At 38.7% G+C, this 18,884-nt stretch overlaps 2 protein-coding genes across 4 annotated transcripts in view; one reads left to right on the top strand and one right to left on the bottom strand.

Annotated features, from left to right (window-relative positions):
- LOC124111116 (mutS protein homolog 5-like) overlaps window positions 1–16,776 on the bottom strand; it is a 60,928-nt gene extending 44,152 nt beyond the window's left edge. Inside the window, exons 1-2 of one of the 3 annotated variants that reach the window (XM_046470714.2) lie at window positions 16,629–16,776; window positions 3,079–3,548 (exon numbers count right to left, since the gene is read on the bottom strand). In XM_046470714.2, coding sequence (XP_046326670.2) covers window positions 3,079–3,522 — 444 coding nt within the window. In that variant the 5' untranslated portion in view covers window positions 3,523–3,548; window positions 16,629–16,776. Of the gene's footprint in view, window positions 1–3,078; window positions 3,549–16,600 lie in introns of all 3 variants that reach the window. The other 2 variants (XM_046470717.2, XM_046470715.2) reach the window with 2 other exon arrangements.
- Window positions 16,777–16,956: 180 nt separating this feature from the next.
- LOC124111118 (transcription factor Jun-like) lies at window positions 16,957–18,471 on the top strand. The gene has a single exon (XM_046470719.2). The coding sequence runs from the start codon at window positions 17,144–17,146 to the stop codon at window positions 18,089–18,091; it is 948 nt and encodes a 315-aa protein (XP_046326675.1). The 5' UTR covers window positions 16,957–17,143; the 3' UTR covers window positions 18,092–18,471.
- Window positions 18,472–18,884: the final 413 nt, after the last annotated feature.

Genomic DNA, 18,884 nt, shown 5'->3' with positions numbered 1-18,884 from the left:
TCAACCCTATTGCACACATTAGATCCACCATACTTCAACCCTATTGCACACATTAGATCCACCATACTTCAACCCTATTGCACACATTAGATCTACCATACTTCAACCCTATTGCACACATCAGATCCACCATACTTCAACCCTATTGCACACATTAGATCCACCATTCTTCAACCCTATTGCACACATCAGATCCACCATACTTCAACCCTATTGCACACATTAGATCTACCATACTTCAACCCTATTGCACACATTAGATCTACCATACTTCAACCCTATTGCACACATTAGATCTACCATACTTCAACCCTATTGCACACATTAGATCTACCATACTTCAACCCTATTGCATCCATCAGATCCACCATACTTCAACCCTATTGCACACATTAGATCTACCATACTTCAACCCTATTGCACACATCAGATCCACCATACTTCAACCCTATTGCACACATTAGATCCACCATACTTCAACCCTATTGCACACATTAGATCCACCATACTTCAACCCTATTGCACACATTAGATCTACCATACTTCAACCCTATTGCACACATCAGATCCATCATACTTCAACTCTATTGCATCCATCAGATCTACCATACTTCAACCCTATTGCACACATTAGATCTACCATACTTCAACCCTATTGCACACATCAGATCCACCATACTTCAACCCCATTGCACACATTAGATCCACCATACTTCAACCCTATTGCACACATTAGATCTACCATACTTCAACCCTATTGCACACATCAGATCCACCATACTTCAACCCTATTGCACACATTAGATCCACCATACTTCAACCCTATTGCACACATTAGATCTACCATACTTCAACCCTATTGCACACATCAGATCCACCATACTTCAACCCTATTGCACACATTAGATCTACCATACTTCAACCCTATTGCATCCATCAGATCCATCATACTTCAACCCTCTTCAACCCTATTGCACACATTAGTAGGTTCACTAAACCGGTATGCTTTAACCCTATTGCAACAACCAGGCCCAGCAACCTTCAACCCTAATAGAAGAACAAGGCCAAGCATGCTTAAACTTCTACTGCTACAACCAGGCCCAACATGCTTTTACCCATGTGCTACAATCGGGCCCAACATGCTTCAACCCATGTGCTACAATCTGGCCCAACATGCTTCAACCCATGTGCTACAATCTGGCCCAACATGCTTCAACCCATGTGCTACAATCTGGCCCAATATGCTTCAACCCTACTGGAAGAACTAGTCCCAGTATGTACAAAACTTGAATTGTAATCAAATGTGCACTGCACTCAACATTCTCAAAAGCATTGTGAAGTACATACCAGTGAATTCATCTCACAATCATGAATGTGAAATATATTTTCAAGCCTAATAAGCTGTTTCCAAGGTGTTACAGGTTGCACTGTATTTTCAAGGAGAACATCTGACTTCACCTTTTCGAGTCGGTGCAAATAATATGTCCCATCCAGGATGTTTAAGATGGTGCATTTAAACTGAAGTAAACCACTTAAGGTTATTACTGACGCTTACTAAGGAACAGCTTTCTGTTGGACAACATTACGGACGTCAGAACAGGATAAAATAAGCGGATCAGGATCTTCCATATTTGCAAATTCATCATTTCGTAACTAACCATGCTAATGACCGTGTTCATTCTGAATAATTGTTGTTTCATATTAAGAGCTTGACAAATATAAATACATGAAATATTACAAGATAGTTTCATCACAAATGTTTCCATGTCCACTTATGATTTGTTCCTTTGTTCTTTTCTTTCGTCAAGAAAATATAGGAATTGAACATAAGCTTTTGCTATCAAATACAAACAACTGTTGCTATACTCATAAAACAGTGTGCCAAAAGCGTTTGACTCAACGAGCCAAAACTAGACTTGGGCTTCAGACAAGACTGAAAATATATTCATGATATTGTTTGTTCTTTTGTTCATTTGTTGTTTAACGCCGCACTCAAGTCAGCAAGCCTGACCATAAAGATGATATACATGATATTGATTACTGACAGGTCATGTTGATAACATAAGTTGCCAGGAACATATTATAACATGTCTTGCACTGTTGTCAATATTGCATTCAAACTGCATACATTAATAGGTTGGATAAATGGTGTGATAACCCTATTATCCAGTTATCTAACCAATTCCATGCGCTACAGATACCTTCTCAAATAACCACTATTCATTTTTTCCCCCTTTAAAATAGACTATGGTTGTAACCCTGTCAACTCTGATTCGGTCACCACATCAACAAACTACTCATATTCACCTTATACAAACATACTAAAGCCAATAAATGTTCTTATGTTGACAATGTAACCCTAATCACCATAATACCAAACTCGCTGACCCTAGAGCTTTTCTCTGATCAAATAACATGCATCAGGAGATTTTAACCACCTCTCCAAATTCATCCAGATAATACTGCCACAACGCAGGTCCAGACAACAAACACAGAATACATAAACTATAAGTGCACCCTACTAAGGTATCTTGCAATCACAATCAGTACGTCGCTGACATTCTGCATCGCTCGAACAATTACTAGGATCAAAAACATACAAGGTAGTGAGTGCCCAGCCTTATTGTTTAGCTTCTTTTGTTTGGCGACAATACAAAAAGAATGTAAGAGCATTAGTGTAAGCTGAAATATGTTGCAGCTGCATCTCAAATGAACTCATTGTAAAATTAATGTGCAGGCATAAAAAGTACTGTGAGAAATCTGAGTGCATTTACCTCTGGTCTATAGCGTTCAAAGGAGCATGGCTGTGTTTTGATAATGCACTTCCTTGGCTTCAAATTAGTGGGCTTAAATTATTGATTCTGATTGATTCATTTGCCTTGTTTACAATATGGAAGTTTCCAAGTCCATCATTACAAATTGTAATATTCTACTTGTTAGCATGTCACATCTAGGAATAGCTTACATGCAGACAACCCATGGAGAAGTACCATAGCTACAGAATTTGATAATAAACACTTAAAGTACAATTATACAAAAAAATGCATTGTTTAATGGATTGGTTTTGATTTGTCGTACCTGTGAATCAATGCCGACAAAGTCCTCTTGCCTCTGTCTGAGAGTTGCGACATCTTCTTCCTGCATGTCAGACTGTGTGTCAGACATGTCCAACCCTTGGGCAGACGTCTGGGCTGTTGTATGGCTGCTTGGTCCAACAGACGTCTGGCTGGATGGACAGAGAGGCAGGTGACCGGATGATGAGTGGGGTGGATGGAGAGACACACTGCTGGACCGACTTACTGAGGAGTAACTTGGAGGATGGAATGATGGGGTGCTGGATTCATCAGGTCGTGAATGAGTTGAGAAATAGCTAGCTCGTGATGCAGACACATGGGGTGTTGAGGAATGCCGAGCTGGATGGGTGGATGGAGAGATGGATGGACATGATGCCATTTCAGTGGCTGGGTGACTGACCTGATGGGCAGAACTGTGGACGTCACTTGATATTTGACTTCCAGACATTTTCACAGTGTCCTTTTACATTAAATCTGAAATATAATTTGGAACAGACCACATAAGCATGATAAGTTAACACACAGATGCCAGAAACTACCACATGTTCAACAGAATATAACAGTAAATAGTGGACCTGTGAAGGTTCTGGAGTAGAATAGGTCTTCAGCAACCCATACTTGCCGTAAAAGGCGACTATGCTTGTCGTAAAATGGCGACTAATGGGATGGGGTGGTCAGGCTCGCTGACTTGGTTGATGCATGTCATCGATTCCAATTGTGTGGATCGATGCTCATGATATCAATCACTGGATTGTCTGGTCCAGACTCTATTATTTACAGACCGCCGTCATATAGCTGGAATATTGCTGGGTGCGGCGTTAAACAACAAACCAACCAACCAACCAAGTAAATAGTGTTTGAATTCATGAGTTCTTGCTTCAATTTTATTCATTGTTTGTTTGTTTTTTAATGCCGCACTCAGCAACATTCCAACTATATGACGGCTGTAAATAATCGAGTCTGGACCAGACAATCCAGTGACTGACATCCAGGGTAGAATAGGTCTTCAGCAACCCATGCTTGCCATAAAAGGCAACAATGCTTGTCATAAGAAGTGACTAACGGGATTGGGTGGTCATGCCAGCTGACTTTGTTGATGCATATCATCGTATTTCATCATGTTCATCAACAAATCCCAAATCATCAAAAGGCACCAGTTCCCAACTATACTGATCTGAATAGAAAGTTTCATCAAGCAATATTTAACAGTTTTGGAGTTCTGCTCCGGAAATGGAAAACAGCTAGCTGGCAGCCCGGTCGGCCGGATGGACAGACAGACAGCCAGCCAGACAGACATGCTGATCGCTATACCCTCCCTTTTTCAAACCGGGGGAATAACAAACATGAGGCCACTGGTCCATATAATCTTGCTTACAAAGAGTGATTTTACAAAGAGTGATTCAAGAAGGCTTTAATGAATAAGTACAACCAGCAACTTCTTATCAAACCTATGGGTCGACTCCATTTGAGACATTATAAAATAAGATCAGAAAATTGACGATAACAGTATGAAAATAACTTATTTTTATACAGATTCATAACAAATTAGTGATGAAAGAACACATGCAATATATTTCGGTACATATCGCAATACATGAATCATTACTGCAATAAATTACAATACGAAAGTCAGGACAATACCCATCACTAGTAATTATGACATTTCATTATTTCAAAATAAAACATTCATTCTTGTGTGAAAGTCATTAACTGTAGACAGTCATTAACACATACATTAGGTACCGGTGGTTCAATCTGCTGAAAAATATTGTCACTCGCAACATAAAGTATAGGTAAAGTGGAGTGTTTCTGCAAGATTGAAAAAACAGAAATCAGTTAAGAAGCAAGCATTATTTTCTGAACCGAAAGGAAATCATTATTTAACAGGCAATGTCTGTAATGATTCTACACTTGATAAATTTATCTGCCAAGGGCTAAACTGCATCCTTCAATTTAAAGTCTGGGTCATGACCAGATAATACCAGCGCCCTGTTCCATAAAGCCTTCTTAGCACTAAGATGATCGTATCACCCATACTTTAACATAAGCTTACAACAGTCATAGCACTAAGATCACTTTGTGGAAATGGGCCCTGTACCAGAATGATGTCAACTGCTGTCAAGTTTGTCGCAAATTCTACATATAAATCTTGCAGTGATTTATCCGAAAGTCCCACAATGGTTTAACATCCATTTCATGTCATGATGTGAGAACTATTCGAATAGAATCACTGCAAAAAAAAGAAACATGATTAAGGAACCACATTCTCTCATTTTCTGCTTAGTTCTCATAGTTTAGAAATCAAACATTTTAAGTTTGTCACTACAACCATATCGAAAATAAATATCACTTTTTCTTAATTTGTCCAGCTTATAGCCATTTCAGACAGTTATATAAAACTTAAACTTATACATCTTTCCAAATATTTTGAAGTTTAATACACTATTGTCATTGCAAGACCCCATTACTAATACAGCTAAGTACTTGTTTTATGCCAATGCTGTTAGAACACAAATACTCAAGCTTTCATAACATGCATTAATGTTAAATTTATTGTTTAAACATATGTACCTAAACTTCGCTGGTATAAAAAGGCCCATGCCCTACAAGTACTGAACAAAGTTTGATTAATAAACATCAGGACAGAAAAAAAACCTGTCTTCAAGTGACAAGTAAATGAGCATGATCTGCTTTCACCATTTGACTGAGGAGCCATTCCAGTGTGGACGCACTCATATACTGACTCAATTAAAGTCTACATGAATAAATCAGCTATCAACTAGAATTGAATTAAAAGATGTATGTGCAATGTTATTTTTTAAATGCAAACAATCCTGTTTTTATGCCTATCTTACAATTGTACTGACATTTACAGTAATGACGACTACATCACTGCATGTAATAATACTAAGTTAATGACGACTACATCACTGCATGTAATAATACTAAGTTAATGACGACTACATCACTGCATGTAATAATACTAAGTTAATGACGACTACATCACTGCATGTAATAATACTAAGTTCAAGACCTCATTTATGACAACTGTCATTATAATCCATCTTCACAGATGCTTTGCTCTCATGATAGGTCTCAAAGATTTGCTTTGGATTTGCTGTATTTATTTGGTGAAAATGAGTGGTCGGGTAGCCTGGTGGTTAAAGCGCTCGCTCGTCACGCCAAAGACCCGGGTTCGATTCTCGACATGGGTACAATGTGTGAAACCCATTTCTGGTGTCCCCCGCCGTGATATTGCTGGAATATTGCTAAAAGCGGCGTAAAACCAATCTCCATCACTCACTATTTGGTGAAAATGAGTTTATCTTCTGAATTTAAGGGTCATAATTTGGTTTTTTTTCAAAAGCTAATAACTATTTATCTGGTTCTTTCAATGAAAGTATTAACAAGAGTTTGCCACTAACGTGGCTATATCCCCCGCCACGGTTGCAGAATTTATGACATAATTAAATCTAAACAAACCCTAACCTTTTTTAACCGAGGTGGAACTTGTCATGGAAATTGTAAAAAAAAGATGAGTTTGGAACCTAAGTCCATCTTGTTGCCATGGAAACGTAAAAATAAATATTTATAAAATTTCTATATAGCAAAAGGCACCAGTTCAGCATGTACCTGACAGACCTGCAAAGTTTGATGAAAAAATATTGAACGGTTTATGAGTTATGCTCCGGAAACGAACCCTACCCTCACAGAACCTAAGTCCATCTTGTTGCCATGGAAACGTAAAAAATAAAAATTTATAAAATTTCTCAATAGCAAAAAGCACCAGTTCAGCATGTACCTGACAGGCCTGCAAAGTTTGATGAAAAAATATTGAACGGTTTATGAGTTATGCTCCGGAAACGAAACGTGACGGACGTACGGAGCCCGTTTCTATATCCCCCGCCAACTTCGCTGGACAGGGGATAATAACCGAGTTATGGCCCTTGTAAACTGAAATCTGAACTTACCATTAGTTCAAAGACCATGGCCATTCATATTATATACATAATTCATGTTGCAAGAACATTACGTCACAAACACTTTGACATTTAAAATCATTACTCCTCCCAAGTCCACCTCACAACCCATCAACTGTCAAGCCCTGTTAAAAGTACTCCTCCCAAGTCCACCATACAACCCAACAACTGTCAAGACCTGTTAAAAGTACTCCTCCCAAGTCCGCCATACAACCCAACAACTGTCAAGCCCTGTTAAAAGTACTCCTCCCTAGTCCGCCATACAACCCAACAACTGTCAAGCCCTGTTAAAAGTACTCCTCCCAAGTCCGCCATACAACCCAACAACTGTCAAGCTCACGTAATTTGATGCACTTTGTGAAATAGACCCGTTTTATAACAAAAAAGATATTGTCTATCGATCAGATTGTCTTCACTGGGCGCTGCATTTTGTTTGAAGCAAATGCAAGTGATATGAGAGGTTGAACCTGATTGGTCAATAGGAGGGACATAGAGGTGACATAACTCGTAATAGCGCTACGATCGAGCCCAGAAAATCCTGGTTGGAAACTGGACTTTTACAGTCAGTTAATTCCCTTGCCTCATCAAGATTCCCCAGCATACAACCAAATAACTGTACTCCTCCCAAGTCCAGCACAACTGTCAAACCCTGTCAAGTCCACCATACAACCTATCAACTGTCAAGCCCTGTTGAGAGTAGTCCCCCCCCTCCCCAAGGCCAGCATAAAACCTAACAACTGTCAAGCCCCGTTGAGAGTACTCCTCCCAAGTCCAGCACAACTGTCAAACCCTGTCAAGTCTACCCATGCTTATAAAATTTCTATACAGCAAAAGGCACCAGTTCAGCATGTACCTGACAGACCTGCAAAGTTTCATGAAAAAATATTGAACAGTTTATGAGTTATGCTCCGGAAACGAACCCTACCCTCACAGAACCTAAGTCCATCTTGTTGCCATGGAAACGTAAAAAATAAAAATTTATAAAATTTCTAAATAGCAAAAGGCACCAGTTCAGCATGTACCTGACAGGCCTGCAAAGTTTGATGAAAAAATATTGAACGGTTTATGAGTTATGCTCCGGAAACGAAACGTGACGGACGTACGGAGCCCGTTTCTATATCCCCCGCCAACTTCGCTGGACGGGGGATAATAACCGAGTTATGGCCCTTGTAAACTGAAATCTGAACTTACCATTAGTTCAAAGACCATGGCCATTCATATTATATACATAATTCATGTTGCAAGAACATTACGTCACAAACACTTTGACATTTAAAATCATTACTCCTCCCAAGTCCACCTCACAACCCATCAACTGTCAAGCCCTGTTAAAAGTACTCCTCCCAAGTCCACCATACAACCCAACAACTGTCAAGACCTGTTAAAAGTACTCCTCCCAAGTCCGCCATACAACCCAACAACTGTCAAGCCCTGTTAAAAGTACTCCTCCCTAGTCCGCCATACAACCCAACAACTGTCAAGCCCTGTTAAAAGTACTCCTCCCAAGTCCGCCATACAACCCAACAACTGTCAAGCCCTGTTAAAAGTACTCCTCCCAAGTCCGCCATACAACCCAACAACTGTCAAGCTCACGTAATTTGATGCACTTTGTGAAATAGACCCGTTTTATAACAAAAAAGATATTGTCTATCGATCAGATTGTCTTCACTGGGCGCTGCATTTTGTTTGAAGCAAATGCAAGTGATATGAGAGGTTGAACCTGATTGGTCAATAGGAGGGACATAGAGGTGACATAACTCGTAATAGCGCTACGATCGAGCCCAGAAAATCCTGGTTGGAAACTGGACTTTTACAGTCAGTTAATTCCCTTGCCTCATAAAGATTCCCCAGCATACAACCAAATAACTGTACTCCTCCCAAGTCCAGCACAACTGTCAAACCCTGTCAAGTCTACCCATGCAACCCATCAACTGTCAAGCCCTGTTGAGAGTACTTCTCCAAAGTCCAGAAACAACCCAACAACAGTCAAACCCTGTTAAAAGTACTCGTACAAGTCCAGAAACAACCCAACTTAACATGATGCATAACCACTAGCAAGCTCTTACAAATTCAAAATGATTCAGTCAACAAGCACCCACCCCTCACGCCCCTCACCCTACATACTGGTATGTTTGTTTGTGTGAACCCTTCCCTGACCTGACCTATATTACAGCCTGGATGAGTCACCGTGATAATAATAGCGCACGTATATAATTGCATATCAACATATCGCTGCCTCGCTGTGAGGAGAGGGCTTTCCTCAGCCATGGACTAGACACTGGGACAGCTTTAATCAATACAGTCTGCATAAAAATTAGTCTGCTGTAATAATGTGCTCCGTAAATCCATTTAGGAACGTCGACATCCCCTCCAATCAAACTGATGGAACTCTGAAGAACTATTGATTTTTCCTTCTTTCCTGAGATCATGTCTTTTAAAGAAAATATTTTGCTGGGTCGGATTGATTTATTGACATCTAGATTATGCAAAATCTGGATTGTCAATTTCTGAGCAACATGTAATTTTAGAATTTGACATTGAAATCTTATTTTGCCCTGAGCTATTGCTAGATGATGTGGAATAACGTAAAATAATTCCCTATCAGAAGGCTCTCTCTCTCTCTCTCACACACACACACACACACACGTTTCTAGTTAACATAACACATTTGTTGTTTGTAGAGTAGATGAAATAATGTTGGCGGAAGAATGTTGAACAGATGATCCAATTAACAGTTTCATTTTTTCAACAAAAAAATTAAATTTGAACATTATTTAGGGAATGGTCATTAAAAATAGAGAGAAGAGGTTGGGTGTGTGTGTGTGGGGGTGGGTGGGGGGGGGGGGGGGGGGAGATCCTCAACCATTTCCATATTCATAAATATGTTATTTGAAATGCAAAAAGTATGTTATATCCAAAGTAATATATTTTGAGTGTGTATTTTGACCCTAGAATATGTATGAGTATGAACTTTGACTTTTTCATACCCTCATGAAACAATTAAGAAATTGCCTGAAAACCTGCTGCGGTTATTAAGCTGAATGTGATATCCACAATGATTTCATTAATCAAGCAAACTGGTCCAATTTTGTAACATGGCCGCAATGGCAGTCATATTGAATATAGTCATGATAGTTATTATTCTTAAGTATTCAGATATCAAAGCATTATTTAAAAGACTGCAGACATTTAATTCCTCTGAATAATTTTGTTTTGACACATAAGTCAACTTTGACCTTCTGTTATTTGATTACTCAATAATTTTGCATGTATCAATGTTATTATTGAAGAATGAATATGTTGTATGTGTATGAACACGTCTTACCAATGTTTGACCCAATAGCCTACCCTCAGAAGCCACTGGGTTGGGAAGCTGTAAATCTTTACGTGATGTGTTTATTCATTAAAAGTTGTTATCCATATTCATTCAATGTTGGATGTAAAAGATATTCAACATCAATCATGTTAATTTTATATTATCTTGTTTAAAACCTTAGACATGTTAAATTAGTTCAATACATAAGATATCTACGCGATAAATTGCGAAGAACAATCAAGAACGAAGCGTGGTTTATTTCACTATAAAACATTGTTCTATCATGACGTCATTTCTGGTGATTTCCATATGCACTTGAAACTTGATGACGTCATATATTGGATGACGTTATTTTTTAGAGGGAAGTGTCAATTAAGTTGTTCTCCATAAATATAGATGGGCGACGAAGATTAACGCAGTGGCCAAACGATGGCATCCAAAAGTGGGAGAGATATGACAATCAGTATTAGGAGCAAAGGTACAGATAATCGATTGTGAGAATATGCAAGAAATAACAAACTGAACCCATCTGTTCGTAAAATAGACTTATCCGACATTTCCACGGTTTCTATTGAAGGAGCCATCATTACGAAAATTTGGGGAAATACTTTTAAAGCTTGTACATTTATCAACATCCTTAAAGGGCCTGTACATGATGTTGATATCTCATACAATAAATTAACGACTCATTTATCGTTTAATAAAACACTGCAGGAAGATTATGGTTTATTTTTTATGCAGTGTTTTATTGTACGATAAACAACCCCCACTCATCATTTATTTTTCTTAATTAAATGCTGTTCCATGACTTATTGAAGTGAGGGGTACAGGTGTTGTAACCATGTTTACATTACAGGTAGCATGTCTTAAGCTGTTAAGATCCATTTTATAGGCAATAATTGTTTATATCTTTGAAAACCTTTATAGCCAAGATCAAGTAAGTACTCGTGGCTTGTACCAGATACGTCTCCATCAATGATATACACATAAATTAATTAACATTTCTTAGCAATTATTTTTGTCAAAACATTTACTCCCTTCTCAACCATTTTACCATGGATATGGACATGTGAGAACCAATTCCTTTTGAAAAGAAATCCAAAAGCCAAAAACCAAGCCTGTATCAACCAAACTTTCATGAAGTGGTGCTTCCTCTGATCACATGATCTATGTAACTGCTGCCCTAGTCAATAACACAATGTAGTTCTTATTCATTGAATTTATTAATGATTGATTGGTTTCATTTTTCAACCAAGGAAGCAATAATGAAATATCTAATTGATATTGTTCATACCAATGAACTTTGGGGGGACAATAAATTTAAAAGTATAGCCTAGGATGCACAAAAACATGCACAAGGCCTGTTGCTGTTTCAATGTTTGCTTGTATATTTACGAGTAATCCTATTTCAATCACTTATTTAAAGTAAGGATGCATAGAGAAAGATGGCTTAAATTTGGTTATCAATTGTTTTCATGATCAATCATTAATAGAGGATTGATATATTTCATCTAAACATTTCAACCAATTTCAACATGAGACACACACAAGTAACTATTTAATTTTCCCAATATTTCTCCTCAGTTAACACCAGATATAATTAATCAAGTTTGACACTTCCAGTTTTAATACCCAGACAATGGTAACAAACATATCAATGGTTTATGTGAACAAGGAATAAAAATCAAACTGATTTAAATGGTCCCAGTTCGCATGGTTAGTTAGTCGGTTTAACACGGCAATATTGCGGCCATATGATGGCGGTCTGTGAATAAGAGAGGCTTGACCAGGCAAACTAGTGATTATTATTATTATTATTTATTATTATTTACATTATGACCAACATACATTGTGATCGGGATGCGAGGACATGCAAACATCTAAGTCACAGAGTCTGACCACCTGATCCATTAAGCATGTTAAGTCGCCTTGTATGCCAACCATAGCTTGCTGGAGACCTTTTGTAAAGGAGAAGGTCCAATCCATGCATCATAAACCTCAGGTGAAAGACAAAGGTGAAAGATTTCTAAATTCTTTTTGTCATACATGTATTTCTATTTAACACCCAGATCATTTTATCTTCTCCTTTTTCAGACAAACACCTAAATGTTTTTTCAGGAAATTAACCTCAAATCAACCCTGACAAATATTTCTTCTTATTTTTATTTTGACCATCAATGAAATCAGAAACCACATTGGCCTGTCATTTGTTGATTGTAGATACAGCAAAATGTTGTGTTAGTCAGTTTCTTAGGTCAAGACTTTCAGCAGGAAAACACAACAGACTATTCCTGATACAATTTCATCTTTTCAAGCCCTTGGAACACACCACACAGCGTCTCCTATCTGAACATTCTTCTGCCTGTTCTAGATATCATCTACACTACATTAGTTTTTCATAATTGCTCCATAGCAATTTATGGCACTGTGTTCTAATGGTGTTCATGGTAGGATGAATAGATTGAAAACATTTTTCTCATGCTGGATGACGGCTAAAAAGCTTGAGTGAGACATCAATTTGTCAACCAGAACTGATTAAGAAGCAAAATTTACCTTATCTAAAATCCCTGGCTACCAAATTCTCAGGCACTTCAAATACATATCTATTAACAAAATCTAGCAACTGGACTTTTGGGTTGGATTACAATTGCAATGCTACACTTTATCCTAACCATAGAATGTACACCATATAATAAAAGGATTCATGTTATTTGCATACATACAATGCCTCAAAATAGATAAGTAATGTGAGACAGGGCAAGCAACCATCCCTAAAAAGGAAAGTAATATTCCGTATTCGACATAATAAGCGCCCTGCTCTTATAAGCGCCCACGGCGACATTTGCTGATATATTGGCTGGTGAACAATCCCAATTAGCACCCCTTCCGATTGATCAATGTACACAAGATTTATTTATTCGCGTATAATGCACACTCGTGTGTTATATGCACCCTTAATTATGGGCAATTAAATTCTGGGAAAATATATCTGTCGTACATAAACATTTCAGGCTGTCACCATAAACCACAAAATTGATCTTTTTTCACCAAAATAATATTCTAATAAGAGCCCCCTATTTCTAATTTTGAGAGCGCCCTGGGCGCTTATTACGTCGAATACTGTACCTGTATTATTGAGAGTGAGAAGTTATTTCAACTTCCAATCTGTCTAGTTGCCTCAAAGACATAGACAAATAAATATCTTCCTGTCAAGTTTTTTGTTTTGTTTGTTGCTTAATGCCATACTCAGCAATTTTGCAGTTATATGACAGTGGTTTGTAAATAATCAAATCCGGAGCAGACAATCAAGTGACTGACTTTCATGAGCATCAATCTGGGTGGGATGGCATGGCATGGGATAGGATGACATGCATGATCCAAGTAAGTGATTCTGACACCCCCCCCCCCCCAATCCAGTTAGTTGCCTCTTACTACAAGCATGAGTTGCAATATTCCAGCTGTATGCATCTGACTGTAAATATACAGACAGTCTGTGACTTTACCCATTATGCCGTAGCCCAAGTAGAGATAAATTCCTTTCAATCTAGTAAGCTTTACTAATAGAAGTATTAACTTTAAGATCTGCTGCAAATGATGCAGAGTGTCAGGTTCGGGTTAGTAGATTCAAAAGCTTTCGGCACCGACTGTATAGAGCATATTCACCAATAGGTGGCATAATAAATATGAGTATAATGTACTTTTCCAGAACAGTAGGGAGGAATATATTATTTTGGAAACACATCAATCATTAGTCTCATGTGTCACTAACAAACATTTCCATCGCCACCCTCACCACTCATCTTCCAGAAGGCAAGGGAATTAACTGACCATAAAAGTCCAGTTTCCACCATTTCCTAACTAGGCTGGAATTTCAGAGGTCTATTGTGGCTAGACTAACGAGTAAATACGAGTCCAATCAAAATTGCATCACGAAATCGACATCTGGTTCGTAAACTGCTGTGCAGATTTCATTCGACTGCAGGATTTCCAAAACATGTGTAGTATCAACTCAATGTCGACAGATATTTTTGATGCACTTAACGAGGGACAACACATATTATTACAATATAGATCTTCTTTAATAGGTGACGCCATTTTGTTTGAAGCAAATGAAAGTAACGGGATAGGTGGAAATTGATTGGTCACAACGGGGGACATAGAAGGGACATCACTCGTAATAGTTACCTGTGGCAATATGATTGAGCCATGAAATTCCAGCCTAGTTCGGCAAGGGTGGAAACTGGACTTATATAGTCGGTTACCTCCCTTGCCTCAGGAAGATGCCCCCATCCCCCTCTTTATATTTTCCAATCTACATACAGAAAAAGACCAATACAGGTAGTGGTTCATGAGGTCAAAACATATAATTGTTAGTTTGTTTGTTGTTTAACGCCGCACTCAGCAATATTCCAGCTATATGATGGCGGTCTGTAAATAATCTAGTCTGGACCAGACAATCAAGTGATTGACATCATGTGCATCGATCCACGCAATTGGGATACGATGACATGCATGAACCAAGTCAGCGAGGCTGACCATCTGATCCCGTAAGTATAACCTCTTAGGACAAGCATAGTCGCCTTTTATGGCAAGCATGGGTTGCTGAAGACCTATTCTACTCCAGATCTTCACGGGTACAACACATATCACTATCAGGCTAAGTTTTAACTTATCATTAACACTTGGGTCAATAACCAGAGTTTGAGACCACCACGAATTTGATACATCCAGTATCACAAATACAAAAAGAGTTTGCCAGTATCAGACTGTGAGTTTAACATAAACTGTGATAAAATAACATCCGAGCTCAAGACAAGAGGGTTTAAGTGTACATATAACTTTAAAAAATGAATGTGGGTCCTGGGGTCCAAAAGGTTTGATAAATCTTTAACTGTTTACATTGGGGTTATGACACAAACCCCTCAACTTTCATTCTTAATTTTGAATGGATTTTTAAACAAACTGGTAAAGGCATCTTTCTAAAGTCGACGACTGGAATTCATGCTGTGTAACACCAATGTGATTGCATTATGTTGTCCCTTGTTATATATACAGTCAAGTCCCGTTAATCCGACATTGATGGTTGCATATGATTGTGTCGGATTAACGAGTATGTCGGATAAACAAAATTTAGTAGTATCAACGTTCGTGATCGAAAATCGGACAACTACACGATAGATAAGGATTCAAACACGTTATAAAAAATATGTCGGCCTTATCTCTCTCTAAATATATATATATATATATATATATATATATATATATATATATCTCTATATATATATCTCTCTCTATATATACATGTATGTATCGTCAGACCATAGGCTTTCGGACGTCATACCGTTTTGGACGGCCATGTTTTCACGCTATAACCATGATAACAGGGGTTGTAGCTTCACACAGACATTGTAGATACTAAAATGATGGCTGGTTTTTAAAAGAAGGTTGTCTTTTGAAAGTAAATAAGATGTTTTAGAGTTGTTAATGTGATTACTCAGAAAACTATGAATGTTTGTTAAGTGTCCAAAACCCATAACACTGGGAAATAGAAAGATGTAGATAGCCAATATGTGATGGTCTATTCCATCAAGTTGGGTATCAGCATTGTGATAACGAATTAATTTAACCATAACCTATGTTTTAAACCATATGACAAATGGCACGTAAGACACATGGGAGGATACCAATGAAAGTCAAGGGGTCAAGCCAATGTTAAGGATATCAAACCTAAACTTACTGTATAAATCTAACACAGCAACTTATTGTGGCCTTAATTATGCTAATGACAGATCTGATGTAAAATAGTTGTGGAGAGGGTCTGACTCTATGGGAGGATTTGACAACATTCTCAGAAAAGTGTTATTAGGATCACAATAATGGGAAGGGCAATCAAGTACACGTCTCTCCATAATCACATTTTTTTATATGAGACTGTCACATACAAAAATAATGTCAATATTTGTTACGTATCTCAATATTTTCAAGATCATAGATCCAGGTATAATCCCGCAGAACGTATGTTTACCAGAAACTACATCGATCGCATTTTGACAGTTGTAAAGTTGGACACTGAGACGGTTGGTATCAACTACATGACAGGCCGACATCGTCAATATAACTTATAAGTGTCGACGATAAACATCGCAGACGGTACTGTTCAAAACGTCAACACAAACTCACAAATGTAAATCTCAAATTCAACTAGATCTACAAGCTTTTAGGCCCCTGACCTAAATAGATCTGTGCAAGAGAACATACACGTTGTCATTCGATCAGTGTTTTTATACCAACAAATCCCCGAGAGCCCCTCGATTGTAATGCTGTTACGGCGTGTCAGGGTGAAGTTCATTCAGTACGACCTTTACCCAAGATGGAGGGAAATCCCTCTTCCATATAAGGAAGTATGTGCACTACGTCACCGAAAACATATCCCATGGTGCCTTTCGAAAGTTCTATTTCTAAACCAACCAATCACATTGTAGATGGATAGGATATGTCACGTGCTGTATGATCTCATCGGCAGCCAATGGGGTTTCACTTCAGTGATGTCATTCTATTTTTAGCAATGTGACTCATCTGTTAAATAGGCGGTAGACCTTCTCCACGTTTAGGTTAGAAAAGACCGTGCTCACGATCACAGCGAGTCAGTGTGTTCAAACTTTCACGATATCAAGACGACTGTTCACTTGACTTGAGACCATTACGGTTTCAGAGGTAAAGTTCACGTGAAGAAACTTTTGCCCCCAGTCATACTGTTTTAAAGTGTGTTCATCATGGAAACTAATTTCTACGAGACCGACGATGCGGCGAGGGAAATGCGACAGGCTATGAAGAGAAAAATAAATTCATCGCTGGGACTGTTTTCAAATTCCGGCAGTGGTGATCGAGATGCCGTGAACAGGCTGAAGCAGAACATGAAATTGGACTTTAATTCCGAAGGATCAAAGAAGTCGAAGTTTAGTTTGCTTCAATCTCCCGACCTAAATATGCTAAAACTGGCGTCGCCTGAACTTGAGAAGATGATCATTCAGGCAAACGGCATGGTCACCACGACGCCGACACCAACTCAGTTTATTTTCCCGAAGTTTGTCACAGAAGAGCAAGAAGCCTATGCGAGGGGATTTGTGGATGCTTTGGCCGAACTTCACGATCCCAACCAGACAGAAAATATCCCTATCACTATTCAAGGCAAGGGTGTGGTTTCTAGTCAGTCGCTACCCCAGACCTCGAAGGGGTGTGTGGCACTCTTCGCCCCTAACTCGAACTCTGTCTCATCCTTCAATTCAGTCCCCACGACAAATCAGGGACTGACAACTACTACCTCATTGCCTGGAGGACTAACTGTGTCGTCTGCTTCACGTTCATTGAAGTCTGTGAGTAACAATGACATACTTCTTCCTCGGTTGAAAGAGGAGCCCCAAACTGTCCCGTGTATTGAAAATACGCCTCCCCTCTCTCCCATCAACATGGAAAACCAAGAGGTAATCAAACTGGAGAGGAAGAGGGCAAGAAACCGAGTTGCAGCAAGAAAGTGCCGAACGAGGAAACTTGAGAGAATTTCACGTTTGGAGGACCGTGTCAAAGATCTGAAGGGACAAAATGCCGATCTTGTTACAACTGCCACAACTCTCCGAGACCAAGTGTGTAAGTTGAAAAGGCAGATAATTGACCATGTCAACAGCGGCTGTCAAATCATGATGACACAAAACATCTCATTCTAAGATCTGACATGTGTTTCCAGAGATCAAAGACTTATAAACTGCAGGGACAGAATTCTCAGTGCTTTCCATGGCCAAAATGTGATGTGATATTCAGACATGACTCCTGGTACGGTGACAGACTCGGATTCAACTGTCCGAGAACTGGTTGATGTTGTTGGAACCGTTGAACGGTTCGATTTGTCAGTTAGTACCATGTAGTACGGATATTTTTATTTTTGTACATTTGTACATATGCAAGACTTTGAGATTCAGAGGTGCTTTTGTTTCTTGAATTCTTTGCAATGTGCGAAGATGTCTCAAGTGCGAGATACGATGTCATTTCATTCATTGTGTATATATAATCATTCCACCCACTAAATTAAAAGTTATCGAAGTTTAAATCTGTTTGTATGTCGTTATTTTCCAACGCTTATCCACATCGCATGTTTGACTTCAGTACATATGTATATTTGTACTCAAGTAGGTCAGCCCATTCCTCCAGAGCCTCACACAAGGGCGCTTCGCCATTTGAATTCGATTGTTCGAAGTTAACGTTTGTGCCATTTTCACAAGAAGAATTGTAAAATGTTGATGGGCGTGAGTTTTGTATTAACAATAGGTCAAATTGCAATGTTGCTGAAGTCAAACAAGTATAATGTGGAGTTAAATTAGACCAATATTACACTGACACCGTGCGAAGCGTGTCTACCCTAGCGTGAGGTCCATTGGCACGTTTGATATACCCATGGGGCATGTATACATGGAGTTGGGAGACATGTCAGAGTTAGTTTATTTTCACATACATGTACTCCTT

Source organism: Haliotis rufescens, unplaced genomic scaffold (genome assembly GCF_023055435.1).
Source record: "Haliotis rufescens isolate VD_foot unplaced genomic scaffold, xgHalRufe1.0.p SCAF_2, whole genome shotgun sequence".
NCBI lineage: Eukaryota > Metazoa > Mollusca > Gastropoda > Lepetellida > Haliotidae > Haliotis > Haliotis rufescens.
The sequence above is the reverse complement of the archived record's forward strand: the minus strand, read 5'-3'. Positions and strand labels throughout refer to the sequence as shown.